The sequence below is a fragment of the Lepidochelys kempii genome, chromosome 4, assembly GCF_965140265.1.
Source record: "Lepidochelys kempii isolate rLepKem1 chromosome 4, rLepKem1.hap2, whole genome shotgun sequence".
Classification (NCBI taxonomy): Eukaryota; Metazoa; Chordata; order Testudines; family Cheloniidae; genus Lepidochelys; species Lepidochelys kempii.
The window spans coordinates 17545009-17562593 of record NC_133259.1 but is presented as its reverse complement, the minus strand read 5'-3'; the positions used below and the strand labels follow the sequence as shown (position 1 = coordinate 17562593).

The following is a 17585-nucleotide window of genomic DNA, read 5'->3' as shown; positions in this document are numbered from 1 at the left end:
GGCTAAAGTTAGTTGTAAATCAACATGTTTTCATAGAAAGTCTCGTGCCAGTATTTAGCCTTAGATGGAGTTTACCACCAGCTTTGGGCTGCATTCCCAAGCAACCCGACTCCGAGAAGACCCAGTCCCGGCGCGCCGGGGGCCGCTACCGGCCTCACACCGTCCACAGGCTGTGCCTCGATCAGAAGGCTTGAACTCTCTCTTCAAAGTTCTTTTCAACTTTCCCTTACGGTACTTGTTGACTATCGGTTTAATGGTTATCAATGCAAATCAACCTTTCTTTAGGAAAATAACTGAAAAGTACAAATGTAAAACATGATTAAAACTGATTATTTAAATTAAGGTTTTCTGTTTGCTTTAAATCAAAACAATACACCCTGCCTGAGAACAATCCCACTTGGTACCCTGGGTACATACTTGGGGAGTTAGCTTATGCAGCCAGAGCTATACCACTATTTTTATTTATTTAAAAAAAAAAAACACACACACACACACCCCTAGCTCAGGTATGGCTACATGTGCCACAAATCACATCTCCCATCAGTAGCACTGACATACTCTTCAAGAGTCCAGGATCTGGGAGGAGACTGAGGGCATGTCTACACTTACCTACGGAGTGATCAATCCCGTGGGGGGGGGGTTTCAATTTATTGCATCTAGTGAAGACGCAATAAATCGACTGCAGAGCGCTCTCCCGTCGACTCTGGTACTCCACCGGAGTGAGAAGTGTAGGTGGAGTTGACGGGGGAGCGTCAAGAGTTGTACCGCAGTGAAGACACTACAGTAAGTAGATCTAAGTATGTCGACTTCAGCTACATTATTCATGTAGCTGAAGTTGCGTAACTTAGATTGATCCTCCCCCAGTGTAGACCAGGCCTGAGAGAGCTTCTTTACTGGAGTAAGACCTAATGGTGCCCTCCCCCTCCGTCCCGCACACACTTTATCCAGAGTACAATAAAAATAAAATTTAAAGAAAGGGAGGAACACTTAGATGGGAATCAGAAATAAAAAAAAAATAAAAAAACCCTACATTTATAAAGGTACTGAACTCAATACATGAATGCTTAGTTTGGTCCTATTAAAAACATTTAACATAGTAACTAAATTCTATATAAACTTCCTCCACATCCATCTAATAAAATCTCAACCATAATTCAAAACATAATTCTGGTATCTCTAGAATCAAAAGCCGGGGTGGCCAACCTGTGGCTCCAGAGCCACATGCGGCTCTTCAGAGGTTAATAGGCAGCTCCTTACCTAGGCACTGATTCTGGGGCTGGAGCTATAGATGCTAACTTTTCAATGTGCTGGGGGGTGGCTCACTGCTCAACCCCCTGCTCTGCCCCCAGCCCTGCCCCCACTCCACCCTCTTCCCCCAAGGCCCGTACCCCTTCCCCTGAGACTGCCATGCCCTCGCTCCTCCCCCCTTCTCCCTATAGCCTCCTGCACACGTGAAACCGCCGACTGCAGGGGGAGAGAGGAGTAGGCGCTGATTGCTGGGGGCTGCCGGCAGGCAGGAGGCGCTGGGGAGTGGATGGGGGGCTGCTGACGTATTACTGTGACTCTTTGGCAATGTACATTGGTAAATTCTGGCTCCTTCTCAGGCTCACCGCTGATCTAAAGTGTTAGGTGAATGCATTTCTAATTTATATATGCACCCCAATGTTTAAAGAAGCTGCCTTCTGTGCTGATCCGATATGTTTTCAGTAATTAGGACACTACTGCTTCTAATGTGGGCTTTTATTCTCAAACGATTTAGAATAAGCTTTTTTTACCCAGCAGAGTGTTGTACATTCTTAAGTCAGAGGCAGACAGCTGGCTCTGTGGATCAACTCTCAGAATGTATAATAAACGACTAAACAGTAAATTATCAGCTCAGAACCTATGAAGTGGTAGAAGACAAAAAAGTGTGTTGTACATAATGGCAATTCCATAGGCAATGAGCGAGGGATCACATTTACAGACTCTTAAATGTAAATCTGGATTCATGTTGCCCAAAACTGAATAAATAGCTATGTAGCAAAAGCACTGCATTCACTTGTGAATGTCACAAACAGGCAAAAATTGTTCAAAAGGCATATTTAAGAAAAGTCAACCGGTGATACAAAGCATTTAAGAGGAATTATAAGATCTCAAGACTAAGGTATAGAACTTGGCAGATATGCTCTCTCAAAAAGGCTGCAGAACAGAGGCAGAAGCTTCTTTACGAGAAATACGTAAGTGGTAGCTCACCTTAATTCTCTTTCAAACTAGTTTTTCCTTTAATAACTGAATCAAGGAAGTGTTTCATGTATAGGTTAGTATAGAAATCTTAGGTCAATTCCTGTGTACAATCTTATAGTGGTGTAGTATTCTGCAAATGCATGTGTAAACAGTGACCCACAAAGTCATCTAAGTACAAGATGTAGGGTGAATGAGACAAGGGCTCTTGTGTAACCAGACCTCATTTAGTGCATTCTTTCAGTACATTTTTCAGTACACAGCTAATTAACCAGGTAACACCATGCCCCTTGGCTGCTCATTTTATGAATGAGCTTAGTGCTAACATTTCACACATGTAGTGTTGTTTTCCAATGAGAAAAAGTCAACACTTCCATTTCAATCACTGCTTCAATTCTAGCCCCAGCCATTTCAGCAAAACAGCTGTTCAGAAAGTTACAAGAAATCATATTTGAGGGTTGCTGGTTTTGGAAGGATCCTTTTGTTTTAATATAATGGAGAACGTTTTCCCACTCATTTTCAAGAAGGGTTCAACTATAGTTTGAATCTAACTTTCAAAACCCCCCACCAGAGACATCTTGGAAAGTTTCAGCTTGAAAAGTAAACTTTACAAAAGGTTATGACTGAAACAAGGATTGAAAGGTAAATTAATAAGCACCTTAACACAGCTGTCACTAGAATTTCAGCGATAATTTATAAGAATACAGCATTTAAAAAAAAGGCTCAGCATTCTCAGGAAAGAGACTATAACAACGATCAGATCAATAGCCTCAGCAGAGCGTAATAGTTACGGGAACATACCGCTTGGTGTAGATCTAAGATGTGACTTTGTAATATCATAGGATAGCATTGGTCAATTTTTTCAGGTTGGAAATCCCTTATTCAAAGTGAAATTTTCACAACCCCCTTCCATTAACTATTAAAACCCCACAAAAAGAGTCCGTGATAAAGATAAGCCCATATAATCTGCCTGAGTGTTTTGAAAAATTAACAGAATACCTGACCTTGAAGGGTAAGGCCTTATCTACTCTACCACATTACAGCGCTGCAACTTTCTCACTCAAGGTGTGAAAAAACACCCCTCTGAGCATTGCAAGTTTCAGCACTGTAAAGTGGCAGTGTAGACCATAGCTACTCCCCTCGTGGGGGTGGGTTTTTTTTACAGCACTGGGAGAACTGTATTCAGAGTATTAATCTTCAATAGCCTCATAAATGTTATCTCAGTTCTACCAATGAAGAAGTCACTTTACTTCTATTGTCAAAGCCAGAAACAGACAGTGAATCTGAATTAGCAATCTGGAATTTTAACTCCAAATCCAGCCCAGATTTCCAAATCCTGCCACACACACCTCACCACACACACACACACACTTTTCCTCACAACCCCCAGCACAGGGGCCTGCTGAGTTTGTGAGGAAATGGTCAGTGCTCTATGCTGGAAGCTAGGTAAGGCTGTCATAAGTTAAAGCTCCCAGGGTTCACTCTAACTTATTCAGGGAAAGCTCCACAGCCTGCAGCATCTCAGAATTTAAGATGCTTAAAACCCCTTTTCTTGGGATGAGCCTTCTCTTCTGTGCCTCCTGTCAGACACAGCACAGGCCCTGGTCCTATGCCTTTCTCTCAGCAGCATTTGGAAGCATGATAGCACTAGGCTTCCACTATTCTATTCACTACCCAAAAATCTTAGTAACACAGAGTGAGGGTCAGTAAGTGTGTATGAAGAGGAATGATAGTATAGCATTGTGTTGGATACAACACAACACAGAAAATGGCAGATTTTGCTAGGGGTATGTCCGGTTTGTTTTGGTTGCCTACTGTCAGCATCAGAAGACAGGCACAGCTGGACAGATAAGGGCATCGGATATATTACCTTAACATTGCATTTCCTGATTTTCAGATGTGTTTGTTTTAATTTAACTCTTTATTTTCTGGTTTTCAGAGGTTTCAGGTGCATGGGATATTCTGAAAGGGTACAAGGCATTGCTAGTCAATCTTAACTCTGCATTAATCAAGTTTTCAAGGAGTGAATTTCCCTTGTTTTTTGAGGAAGTGGTGGTAGTATGCAGGCACTTATTGGGGTATGGAAAGAACAAAAAGTCTTCCTTGGAATGCTACCAACTCTGCCCATCTCCTGGCTCCCCCATGCCTCAGTAGGGCCAGAAGCACCATGAGGATAAGGGAAGGTGGTAATTCATGGAATGTGAGGAGCCTATCTACTAGCTGGAGGCAACTCTGCCCAATCCTTTGAAACATAAAAGGATGACAGAGGTGTGATCTGGCCCATTCATCCCAATGGGATGTTCTCAGGTTAATGACACCCCAGAGGTGTAAACTCCATATTTATCTCAATGGATGTTCTCTTCCCCCCACCCACCCTCCCAAAATCTATCACAGCCTTTATTGCAGAATACCAGTTTTCAATACACATCTCCCCATACATGTGGGAATCTATCAGTGTCATTCAGCCTGACATGCAGCACAATCAGTGGGTTTTTGCCCCCTCTCACGTCCATCAGGATCATTTTCAGCCTCATATCAACATCTAATATCCTTGCTCCTAACAGGCAGCACTCTTCTGTTCTTTGGATCTGGTGACAGTACTGTTGACTCTTCCGAGTATGGAGTCCCCAATCTATCAGATTCTGATTATGGGGTCCCGAGGCACCCATTCTTCTTGGTGTTATGTTCTCTCTTGCAGTCCCCTGTACACCATCCTAATTTTTCCTTGGGCTCCAGTCCCCAAGTATCTCCATCATGTGTTCCTCTCTTCTGCAGGGACTGTCTTTCTTGTTTTTCTTCCTCACCACCCCATCTTCTGCCTGTTTCTTCTCATTCAATAGTTCAGCAAATCTGTTACTCAACTGGTTTTCACTACTACTAGCTGGTCTCTTCCTCTGCTTTGTCCTCAGGGTCATTCTTCAACGGATCACCCTCTTCTTCTGGCAGAATGCCCTCCAGTTCCTTTTGTTTGCCAGGTGTCCACAAATATTCAGAGGTCTGTACCACCTCTGCTCTCCTCTCCTGCATTATACCTTCAAATCTCTATCTGAATTCCATCATCTCCACTGCATCTCTAATTCTTGGATCTTCCCTGCCGTGAGCTGTTCCAGGTGACATTTCACACGTACATAGCTTCCATCAGATATGCACTCAAGGATGATGTGCATCCCACAGCTTCTGCACCCAAGCATCTTCTTTGTCTCCTGTCCTCCTCGGGTCACTTCTACAGCTGCCTCAGTAACCTCACCGCTTCACTGTCTTCTATTCCTAGACGGGGGGGGGGGGGGAAGCAGTCCCATAGAAACTCTGCTGTTAACTGCTAGCTGCTCCAATGTTCCCTAGAGATTGGCTTTTTAACTTAGTCAAACTAGGTCAGCACTGCCCTCATGTTACGGGATATCAGCAAGCACTGACTAAAGCCACACATCTGGAAGAAATCACTGTACCTTTAACACACAAAATCACCACCATCTTCTCAGACCAAACTCCCACAGAAACACCACTGTCCAAAAAGCTCCAGAGATTTCTGTTCTGTTTCATTTTTTGTTTGTAGATTTATTTTTGCTAGTATGATGGCACTCTGTAGCAGGACTTGCTCAACAATTATTTTAGCAGTTGCCTAACAGTCTAAGATAGACATTTGCGTTAGAGATACAATTTGTACAAGCAACTATACTATAATAAACCATAGTGAATAAAAACAAGGTTAAGTATGAAGAATTACTTTTGTTTTCATATTATTTATAACAGCAGTTCCCCACTGTGGTCCACAGAGCACTTGCTAGTGATACACAGAAAGCTGTCTGGTCACATGGTGCAGCCTATTGTTAATTCCAGTTCACAGATTACATTAAAAGAGGAGATAAATGTTAAACGTTTTCTTAGTATTAAATTGCTGTAGTTACTACAGGTATGTTACATGCATATAAATGGCAAAGAATTTGATTGGCAGTCACAAGTGGGAGAGGAGGTAGTTAACTAGATACTCTATTAAATTTGAATCTATACTATGAATGTTTGAGAACCCCTGATTTAAACTATTATTAGATGGGGAGTTGTGATGTATCCTTGGGGGTGGCAATGGGGAAGGAGATCAAGGTCAAATGATTCTCCTTTCCTCCCCCACATATGATTTTTTAAAAATTCAATGTGGTCAAGTGAAAATCTTTCTGTTTGTGGCCCCAAAGAAGTTAGAAGTCACACAAGGTTGTAATGTAAACAATGGCAGTGTGAAAACCCTCTTAGATCAACAATAAAGTAGTCTAACAAGATTGTGTTAATTTGGGACTTATTTGATCAGACAACCAACAGCCATTTGTGGCTTATACTGTCAAGGTTTCTGGATTATAGCCATGCTGAGGAAACAGTAACAATAAGGATGTTTGGGTGACCCTAAATATTTCCATATTTTCAAGTATTTTTGGTTTAAATGTTTTTTTAAAATGGATTAACTTTGAATTTCCAAACTTTCCAACATTTTGTTATTGGGGGTGAGGAGAGAGAAATTATGTGCAAATTGCAACAGTCTCGGTGTTTTTTTTTTTTAAATCAACGTGAGTGATGGTCTTTAAACCTCAACTCCAGGTTTTACCCAAGAATTCTGAATATTTCAGAAATTATAGGTGATGCAACCTGTCATGCATAAAAAATGTGTGCCTCCCTCTTTCTCCTGCTTACCATGGCCCAGGCTGCCATATATTTCGTTACATACTTCTGCTTTCACCACCACCTGGTTAAGGGACCACATGGACTCTCTTAACTGAACCCTGTGACTTTCCGTGTGACATAGTCCCTGCCCCACAGGGAAGGATGTGACAATAAACAGATAACAGAAAGACAAAAATGACAGTCGTGATGGAGTCCAAGCTTCATCTAAGCACACAAGGCTACAAACTTGCACACCTGACTCTGGACAAGAGGCACCTATTAGTGTTTGTCTTTACTGTATTGTTAGATTGAACGGTAAACACTAGTTTTGCCCTTACACAGTCTTCTGTCCACACCAATCTCTAGCTCAGCTAAAGTGGTGCTTTAAGCTGTCAGGGTGGACTGGGTTGAAGCTCAAGTGCTGCTGACGCTGGAGCTAGTAATGCAATGGAGATGCAACAGCTTTAGTTACAACTCAGAGTTGCTAATCGAATCACTCTGCTAATCCAGTTACTCTGTCTAGTCTGAGTGGTGTTTGGCAGTGTAATCACACTCTCACTTGAGCTAGGGTAGTTAGAGTGGAGTAACCGGAGCTAAATGTAAAGTGAAGCAAGCCCTTCTTTGGCTGTCCTGAGGCAAACTGGGTTGGGGGTTTTTTTTTTGTTTGTTTTTATAAAATACCCTAACCAAAACAAATTTTAGGGGGCCACAGGGATCTGCTAAGCAGACCCTGTACAGCAAGGTTCATAATTCACCCCAGTTCCTTCTCCATAGTACAGAGGTTAGGGACTGCACTCCCTTATTTAGGGCTGTGCTACACTAGAAAATTAGATTGACTCAGCCACGTATCAGAGATGTGAAAAATCCACAATCCTGAGCAACACAGTTAAGAAGACCTAAGTAGACAACGCTAGGATGACAGAAAAAATTCTTCTATAGAACTGGCTCCTGCCTCTCGGGGAGGTGGATTACCTATGCAGACAGGAGAATTCCCTCCCATCAGGGTAGGTAGCGTCTACACTGAAGCGCTGCTGTAGCATTTCAAGTGTAGACAAGCTTACAGACGCAGACATCAAGCACCTCATGAACGTTTAATTAGATCTCAACACCCACTGTATTTTCCCCATTCTAGAGACAGGAATACCTTCGGCAGGTAATACCTCAGTAACATTCAGTAGCAGATACAGGAATAAAACCCAAAACTCCTGCAGTGCAACTATTATACCCTGCACCCTTCCTACAACATTAAGCATTTAGCTAACTGAAGCGTACACAAGAAATACTCTCGTTGTTGTGGCCTTTGTACACTTTGCTAATGCTAGAATGTACTGTGGACACAATAAAGTGCTCCTGAACTTACAACAAAAATCATCTCAGGGAACAAGAGGATCATTCAACCAAACAGAATAAAGCAAGACATTTTTCAACTACTTAGATTAAAATAAATTTTAGAAGACAAAGAAATTAAAGCATTACCATTCCACCAGCATTAAGACATAAGTGTTTCAATGCTTGTCCTACGCTCCAATGTCCAGCAGCACTTCTATTTTCTACTAATATTCCACAGAAATCAGAAGTCACATCAGGCCATATCCTGATACATTTGGACAGACATACATAGTTTTAACGTCTTGACTTCAGAATAAGGTACTATCAGAATAACAAATATAAAAGCTTGCCATTTCTTTCTAGTTTCTAACAGCTTAAATATACAGACCAAAGCATCAGAAGAAGCCTCCTCTGTTACAAATACAGGCCTGCAAACCTTTACTTGTCTGAATTAGCACGACTACTATAAGTGGTCTCATTGCTTCACACAAACCAACACGTCAAGGACCAGGACAGTTAACTGTATGAAAGGGGTTGCATGCACTTTGACAGACTGGATTAGAATTCAAAATTATCTTGATAAATTGGATAATTGGTCTGAAACCAATAAGATGAAATTCAAAAAACACAAATACAGAGTCGTCAGCAATCCCTCAGGGTCAAGGATTATCTCTTCCACAGGTTTTTATTTTTTTGGTGACTGAGGAGTCTGATCCTTGAGCCGCAAACTCACTGAGGGTGATGTTGTAAGACAGGGTTGGGCCATGATTGCTACATGAGTCATCTGTCCTTTCTCTTCTGGCATTTTTCTGTGACCAGGGCAATGCAATTTTCCTCAAAAGTGATCGTCCCTTCTCTGACAAGTCTTCACCAGTTAGCCCTGACCTAGGCTACTGTCTCCCAGCGCGTGGTGTCGATGCCACATTTCTTGATGTTTGTCTTAAGGGTGTCTTTAAAGCGTTTCTTTTGGCCTCACTGTTTCCTTTCTCTTTTGGAAAGTTGGGTTATTAAGCAATTATTTTGGTAGCCATGAGCACACAGTGCCCGCTCCCCTCAGCTGGTGCTAGATAATCAGGGCCTCAATACTGAAGGTGTCAGCCTCCATGAGGACACTGACATTAGTGCAGCAATCCTCCCAGTTTATGTTGAGGATCTTCCGGAGAAAGTGCTGGGGCTGGCGTTCCAGGTTTTTCGGGAGTTTTCTGTAGGTCACCCAAGTCGCGCAGCCGTAAAGGAGAATTGGGATTACCACCACTTTGTAAACTAAAAATGTAAGTGTATGTTCTCATGTCATGGCTGTTGAACACCTGTCTGAAACAGTCTGCCAAAGGCAGGGCTGGCATAGCAGATTCTGTACTGAACCTCAACATCTACGTCTGACTCTACAAATACAGAGTATTGCAATTACAAAGGAAAAATCAAATGCATAAATACAAAATGGAGAATAATTGGCTACAAAGCAATACCACAGAAAAGGATTTGTGGGCGACAGTGGATCACAAACTGAATGAGTCAAAGTGATGCTTTTGCGAAAGACAAGTATCTTTCTGGGCCCTGGTCTACACTAGGACTTTAGGTCGAATTTAGCTGTGTTAAATCGATGTAAACCTGCACCCGTCCACACAATGAAGCCCTTTATTTCGACTTAAAGGGCTCTTAAAATCGATTTCCTTACTCCACCCGACAAGTGGATTAGCGCTTAAAATCGCCGTTGCCGGCTCCAATTTGGGGTACTGTGGACACAATTCGATGGTATTGGCCTCCGGGAGCTATCCCAGAGTGCTCCATTATGACCGCTCTGGACAGCGCTCTCAACTCAGATGCACTGGCCAGGTAGACAGGAAAAGAACCGCGAACTTTTGAATCTCATTTCCTGTTTGGCCAGCATGGCAAGCTGCAGGTGACCATGCAGAGCTCATCAGCACAGGTGACCATGATGGAGTCCCAGAATCGCAAAAGAGCTCCAGCATGGACCGAACGGGAGGTACGGGATCTGATCGCTGTTTGGGGAGAGGAATCCGTGCTAACAGAACTCCGTTCCAGTTTTCGAAATGCCAAAACCTTTGTCAAAATCTCCCAGGGCATGAAGGACAGAGGCCATAACAGGGACCTGAAGCAGTGCCGCGTGAAACTGAAGGAGCTGAGGCAAGCCTACCAGAAAACCAGAGAGGCGAACAGCCGCTCTGGGTCAGAGCCCCAAACATGCCGCTTCTATGATGAGCTGCATGCCATTTTAGGGGGTTCAGCCACCACTACCCCAGCCGTGTTGTTTGACTCCTTCAATGGAGATGGAGGCAATACGGAAGCAGGTTTTGGGGACGAAGAAGATGAGGAGGAGGAGGTTGTAGATAGCTCACAGCAAGCAAGCGGAGAAACCGGTTTTCCCGACAGCCAGGAACTGTTTCTCACCCTAGACCTGGAGCCAGTACCCCCCGAACCCACCCAAGGCTGCCTCCTGGACCCAGCAGGCGGAGAAGGGACCTCTGGTGAGTGTACCTTTTAAAATACTATACATGGTTTAAAAGCAAGCATGTGAAAGGATTACTTTGCCCTGGCATTTGCGGTTCTCCTAGATGTAGTCCTAAAGCCTTTGCAAAAGGTTTCTGGGGAGGGCAGCCTTATTGCGTCCTCCATGGTAGGACACTTTACCACTCCAGGCCAGTAACACGTACTCGGGAATCATTGTAGAACAAAGCATTGCAGTGTATGTTTGCTGGCATTCAAACAACATCCGTTCTTTATCTCTCTGTGTTATCCTCAGGAGAGTGAGATATAATTCATGGTCACCTGGTTGAAATAGAGTGCTTTTCTTCAGGGGACACTCAGAGGAGCCCATTCCTGCTGGGCTGTTTGCCTGTGGCTAAACAGAAATGTTCCCCGCTGTTAGCCACAGGGAGGGGGGAAGGTTGAGGGGGTAGTCACGCGGTGGGAGGAGGCAAAATGCGACCTTGTAACGAAAGCACATGTGCTATGTATGTAATGTTAACAGCAAGGTTTACCCTGAAAGAGTGTAGCCACTGTTTTATAAAATGTGTCTTTTTAAATACCGCTGTCCCTTTTTTTTTTCTCCACCAGCTACATGTGTTTCAATGATCACAGGATCTTTTCCTTCCCAGAGGCTAGTGAAGCTTAGAAAGAAAAAAAAACGCACTCGCGATGAAATGTTCTCCGAGCTCATGCTGTCCTCCCACACTGACAGAGCACAGACGAATGCGTGGAGGCAAATAATGTCAGAGTGCAGGAAAGCACAAAATGACCGGGAGGAGAGGTGGCGGGCTGAAGAGAGTAAGTGGTGAGCTGAAGAGAGGGCTGAAGCTCAAATATGGCAGCAGCATGATGAGAGGAGGCAGGATTCAATGCTGAGGCTGCTGCAGGACCAAACCAGTATGCTCCAGTGTATGGTTGAGCTGCAGCAAAGGCACCTGGAGCACAGACTGCCACTGCAGCCCCTCTGTAACCAACCGCCCTCCTCCCCAAGTTCCATAGCCTCCACACCCAGACGCCCAAGAACGCGGTGGGGGGGCCTCCGGCCAACCAGCCACTCCACCACAGAGGATTGCCCAAAAAAAAGAAGGCTGTCATTCAATAAATTTTAAAGTTGTAAACTTTTAAAGTGCTGTGTGGCATTTTCCTTCCCTCCTCCACCACCCCTCCTGGGCTACCTTGGTAGTCATCCCCCTATTTGTGTGATGAATGAATAAAGAATGCATGAATGTGAAGCAACAATGACTTTATTGCCTCTGCAAGCGGTGACTGAAGGGAGGAGGGGCGGGTGGTTAGCTTACAGAGAAGTAGAGTGAACCAAGGGGCGGGGGGTTTCATCAAGGAGAAACAAACAGAACTTTCACACCGTAGCCTGGCCAGTCATGAAACTGATTTTCAAAGCTTCTCTGATGCGTACTGCGCCCTCCTGTGCTCTTCTAACCGCCCTGGTGTCTGGCTGCGCGTAACCAGCAGCCAGGCGATTTGCCTCAACCTCCCACCCCGCCATAAACGTCTCCCCCTTACTCTCACAGATATTGTGGAGCACACAGCAAGCAGTAATAACAGTGGGAATATTGGTTTCGCTGAGGTCTAAGCGAGTCAGTAAACTGCGCCAGCGCGCCTTTAAACGTCCAAATGCACATTCTACCACCATTCTGCACTTGCTCAGCCTGTAGTTGAACAGCTCCTGACTACTGTCCAGGCTGCCTGTGTACGGCTTCATGAGCCATGGCATTAAGGGGTAGGCTGGGTCCCCAAGGATAACTATAGGCATTTCAATGTCCCCAACAGTTATTTTCTGGTCTGGGAATAAAGTCCCTTCCTGCAGCTTTTGAAACAGACCAGAGTTCCTGAAGATGCGAGCATCATGCACCTTTCCCGGCCATCCCACGTTGATGTTGGTGAAACGTCCCTTGTGATCCACCGGAGCTTGCAGCACTATCGAAAAGTACCCCTTGCGGTTTATGTACTCGGCGGCTTGGTGCTCCGGTGCCAAGATAGGGATATGGGTTCCGTCTATAGCCCCACCACAGTTAGGGAATCCCATTGCAGCAAAGCCATCCACTATGACCTGCACATTTCCCAGGGTCACTACCCTTGATATCAGCAGATCTTTGATTGCGTGGGCTACTTGCATCACAGCAGCCCCCACAGTAGATATGCCCACTCCAAATTGATTCCCAACTGACCGGTAGCTGTCTGGCATTGCAAGCTTCCACAGGGCTATCGCCACTCACTTCTCAACTGTGAGGGCTGCTCTCATCTTGGTATTCATGCGCCTCAGGGCAGGGGAAAGCAAGTCACAAAGTTCCATGAAAGTGCCCTTACGCATGCGAAAGTTTCGCAGCCACTGGGAATCGTCCCAGACCTGCAACACTATGCGGTCCCACCAGTCTGTGCTTGTTTCCCGAGCCCAGAATCGGCGTTCCACAGCATGAACCTGCCCCATTAGCACCATGATGCATGCATTGGCAGGGCCCATGCTTTCAGAGAAATCTGTGTCCATGTCCTGATCACCCACGTGACCGCGCTGACGTCGCCTCCTCGCCCGGTATCGCTTTGCCAGGTTCTGGTGCTGCATATACTGCTGGATAATGCGTGTGGTGTTTAATGTGCTCCTAATTGCCAAAGTGAGCTGAGCGGCCTCCATGCTTGCCTTGGTATGGCGTCCGCACAGAAAAAAGGTGCGGAACGATTGTCTGCCGTTGCTCTGACGGAGGGAGGGGCGACTGACGACACGGCTTACAGGGTTGGCTTCAGGGAGCTAAAATCAACAAAGGGGGTGTCTTTACATCAAGGAGTATTTCAGGCAGGACTTCACGGAGGGTTCCAATAAGAAATGGTGCACCTAAGTTATCGTTCTTATAGGCACAGGAGGTTAGCCTGGCCTCTGATTGATACATGGCTAGATTTACCTCGCTGCACCTTCTCTGTGAGTGACTGCAGTGTGACCTAGAGGAATGAGTCCCCTAGACAGGGGAGGAGGCAAATGAGTACAAAACAAATCTGGTCTATTTCTTGTTTTGACCCACTCCATCTATCTTTTACATCTTTGGCTGGCAGCAGACGGTGCAGAAGGACTGCATGCCATCCACATCTCATGGCTGCTCGGCAGAAGATGGTACAGTACGACTGCTAGCAGTCCGTATCGCCTGCCCGCTCACCATAAGACGGTTCAATAGGACTGACTGCAGGACTAAAGAGAATGACCTGCTCAAGTCACTCCAAATTTAGTCCCTGCGCCCATGTCTGCCCAGGCGCTCCCAGCCGACGTGGCCAGGAGCACCTCGGACATGATGATGACGGCTACCAGTCATACTGTACCGTCTGCTGCCACAAGGCAAGGGGTTGCTGCTACTGTGTAGCAATGCCGTACCGCGTCTGCCAGCACCCAGGAGACATAGGGTGACGGTTACCTGAGCGGGCTCCATGCTTGCCGTGGTATGGCGTCTGCACAGGTAACTCAGGAAAAAAGGCGCGAAATGATTGTCTGCCCTTGCTTTCATGGAGGGAGGGAGGGAATGGGAGCCTGACGATATGTACCCAGAACCACCCGCGACAATGTTTTAGCCCCATCAGGCATTGGGATCTCAACCCAGAATTCCAATGGGCAGCGGAGACTGCGGGAACTGTGGGATAGCTACCCACAGTGCAACGCTCCGGAAGTCGACTCTAGCCTCGGTACTGTGGAAGCGCTCCGCCGAGTTAATGCACTTAGAGCATTTTCTGTGGGGACACACACACTCGAATATATAAAACCGATTTCTAAAAAAACGACTTCTATAAATTCGACCTTATTCCGTAGTGTAGACATACCCTGGGAAGTACAAAAAGTAGTGTTGTACCTAAGACATGGGAGGTAACTGTTCCCTTCTGCTTGACACTGGTGAGGAACCAGCTGGAACACTGTGTCCAGTTTTGTGCATTACACTTTATGGGAGAGGTGGACAAACCAGAGGGAGTCCAGATGAGAGCAAGAAAAATAAGAGGTTTATTTTTAAACAAATGACCTATGGGAAAAGGCTGAAAGAATTGGGCATGTTTAGAAAAATGAGAGCGTGCCTTTTGGGCAGATTGCTATAGATCCCCAGTAAGTCTTTACTTCATTTAGCTTTCTTCTTGGCTTATACCTTCAGTTTATGCTACCTGACACTGACTCTTTTTGAATGAGTTAGGTTTGTTTGTTTGTATGATTTGCTTGCTAATATTGTTCAAGGTGACTGAAGTGAAAACAAAAACACTAGTCAGTTTTACTCTCTAGTTCACATATATTACAAAAATGCTGTGATGTTTGGGTTTCAAACACTGAATGTTTAAATCCAAAGCGGTTTTAAATGACAAAAACGCATTTACACATCTATGTTTTTCAGAATTAGAGTGTCCTTTTAATTTTAGTCATAATGATAATAATTCTGGTTTTAAATCTGTTTTAGAGTGGTGAACAAAACTGCATCTTTTGGGAAAAGGGGCAAGAGTTGCCGATATAATGAACACAACCTGCTACATAGATACTCAGTATTTTGAAAACTTTTTTCCTCAACAGAAATGTTTTACTGTGAGTCACATTAGACCCCAGAAGTAAATGTTTATCAGAGTTATAAAACCATAAAATACAGAGAGTTGCCATAGAAGAGCTGACAACCTTTAGCTAGGGCAGGTTCAGCAGTAAATGTTTTTCTTCCTTCCCAACATACCAGGTCAACAGATCCCTGAATTTGCAGTTTATGCCTCCCAAACTACTTTATGCACTGAAGCGGGAGGCGCGATCAACTGCAGGAAACAATCCTGCCAGAATGAATGAAGACTGCAGGTAGAGAGAGAACCAGAAAGGAGCTGAATATTCTCCTTTTAAATCTACTCTCAACCTCTCGGGCCTGTGTGGAAAGAGGCGGGAGGGGACTGTGGAAGAGCAGGGAACCCTTACCCGCCCCACCAGCAGCGCCCAGACTTTAAGGAAAGGTGCCAGCTGGGGCAAATTAGAGTGTGTGACCCTGTCAGGAGGGAACAGCAATTTCATAACGGGGGGGGGGGGTTAGGGTGGAGATAAATCTCCTCCTCTTCCTCCACCCGCCCCAGGAGAGAGTGATGTGGGGGGGAGCAAGGAGAGGGGGTTTAGGAACCAGTCTCTGCACCGGCCTTCCCCTTCCCTTTCACACACCTCCCTCCCGGCGCAGCCATCAGGGCCGGCGGGGAAAGGGGCGCGGTGGCTGCCAGGCGGCGCAGCAGCCAGGGGGATGTCGATTTTGGGGCGGGGGTTGGGGGGGGGGGGGGGCGCGAGCCGGCCGGCCCGAGGCCACGCAGAGAGTCACCTCGCCCCTCCTCCTCCTGTCCCGCCACGCCGGCCGCGCCCCCACGCTCACCTTGTCGCCGGCACTCCCGCTGCTCGGCCCGGCCCCTCGCCTCCTCAGCCCCGCCATGCCGCCGCCGCCGGAGGGTCCAACTGCCGGGGACCCGCACCCCCAGACCACACCCCGGCCGCCCCACCGGGGGGGGGGGGTGCCTCGGCCGCTCGCCGCCCGCCTCGGGTCCCGGGGGGAGGGGGCGCGGCGACGCAGGTGCGCAAGGAGCTGCACGAGCCACCGCGGGCGAGGGGCGCGACTATGCGCGCGAGCGGCTGCTGCCTGCTTCCAGCGCGACGCGACCCGACCCGCCCCCTTGTGTGAGGTCACAGGCCACGCCCAGGCCCTAGCTCCGCCCCGGCGCAGTCAGGAAGGCCTTGAGGTGGCCAGCTAAGGGTGATGGGCTGGGTCGTGAGCTCAGGATGCTCTCTAGGCCGGGGCTGCAGCCAGAGGATAGGAGGCCGTCCTCCTCCTCCTGATAGACCTCTGGGCTGTCCCCCCTCCCACAGCTGGGGCAATAGAGGGGCACATTCCCATCCTGCCACCCAGCAGAGGCGGAGCGGGGACAAAGCTGCCACCACACTCATGCCCCAGCTGCAGGCCAGCTGGCTCCCCATGGAAAAGGTTGGCATCTTTTAGAGTTCATGCCAGCGGGGCCAAACGTCACACGGCAACAAGATAGCAAGCAGGCCCCCGAAGTTGCCTCCAGAAAGTGCAGTCTTGCTCATGTACGGCCCCAAATAAGTTTCCGGCGCCCACCGCATGGAATGTGTCCAAAACATCCCAGCAAAGATGGAAGGGATAGCACCTCTGCAATCTGTTTTTACTGTGCAAGAAAGTAGGCTCTTACCTCACTGAACCTAGGGCATAGTCTTCACATGAATTAGCAGGATGAGATAGGAAGAAACAATAAATCTTTAGTTTACACTGACAGGCCATATGGAAACTACGAGCTACCATATCTTCACTAGGATTTTAACTCCCATTAGTTAACTATACTTAACTTTTTCATAGTGAAGATGATGCCTAAAATATGACAACATTACATTAGTACTTATAGTAGTTGAGGACACTTCACATCCTGTGTGTCCAGTTTGTATAACAGTCCTACTGAGTCCTGAAAAATATCAGAACAGGTAGCACTTCTAATGCAGAGGAATAAATACTGCTATACGCATAACTCATTAGCACTGTTAATCAAATTGGTACAAGGGTAGCCAATGTTAAAAAAAAAACCAAAACATTTTGTACAGAAGCTAGGAGATTTTTGGATGGAAAGTGTATAGAAGTGCTGAGTATTCTTATAGTATGAGCAGCACAGCCATTACAGATTGAATCTATAAAGTACACTACTCATCCCTCAAAAACCATTGCACAGCTCCAGGCCACACATCTTTCAGTTGCCTGATCAATATAGCTTTTAACTATTCCCTAAACACGTATTTGAACTGAAACACTATTTCTGCTGGGCCGCCTCCAGTTCCTGTCTACCTTAGCTCTCGTAACATCAGAATAGGATGCTTGCCTGCAACTGGGTGTTCTAACTCTAGTGGTGGAGTGGGGATT

At 46.2% G+C, this 17585-nt stretch overlaps 1 protein-coding gene across 1 annotated transcript in view; it reads right to left on the bottom strand.

The window, feature by feature from the left end:
- CDS1 (CDP-diacylglycerol synthase 1) overlaps positions 1-16297 on the bottom strand; it is a 65117-nt gene extending 48820 nt beyond the window's left edge. Inside the window, exon 1 of the mRNA XM_073340556.1 lies at positions 16041-16297. Coding sequence (XP_073196657.1) covers positions 16041-16097 — 57 coding nt within the window. The 5' untranslated portion in view covers positions 16098-16297. The remainder of the gene's footprint in view (positions 1-16040) is intronic.
- Positions 16298-17585: the final 1288 nt, after the last annotated feature.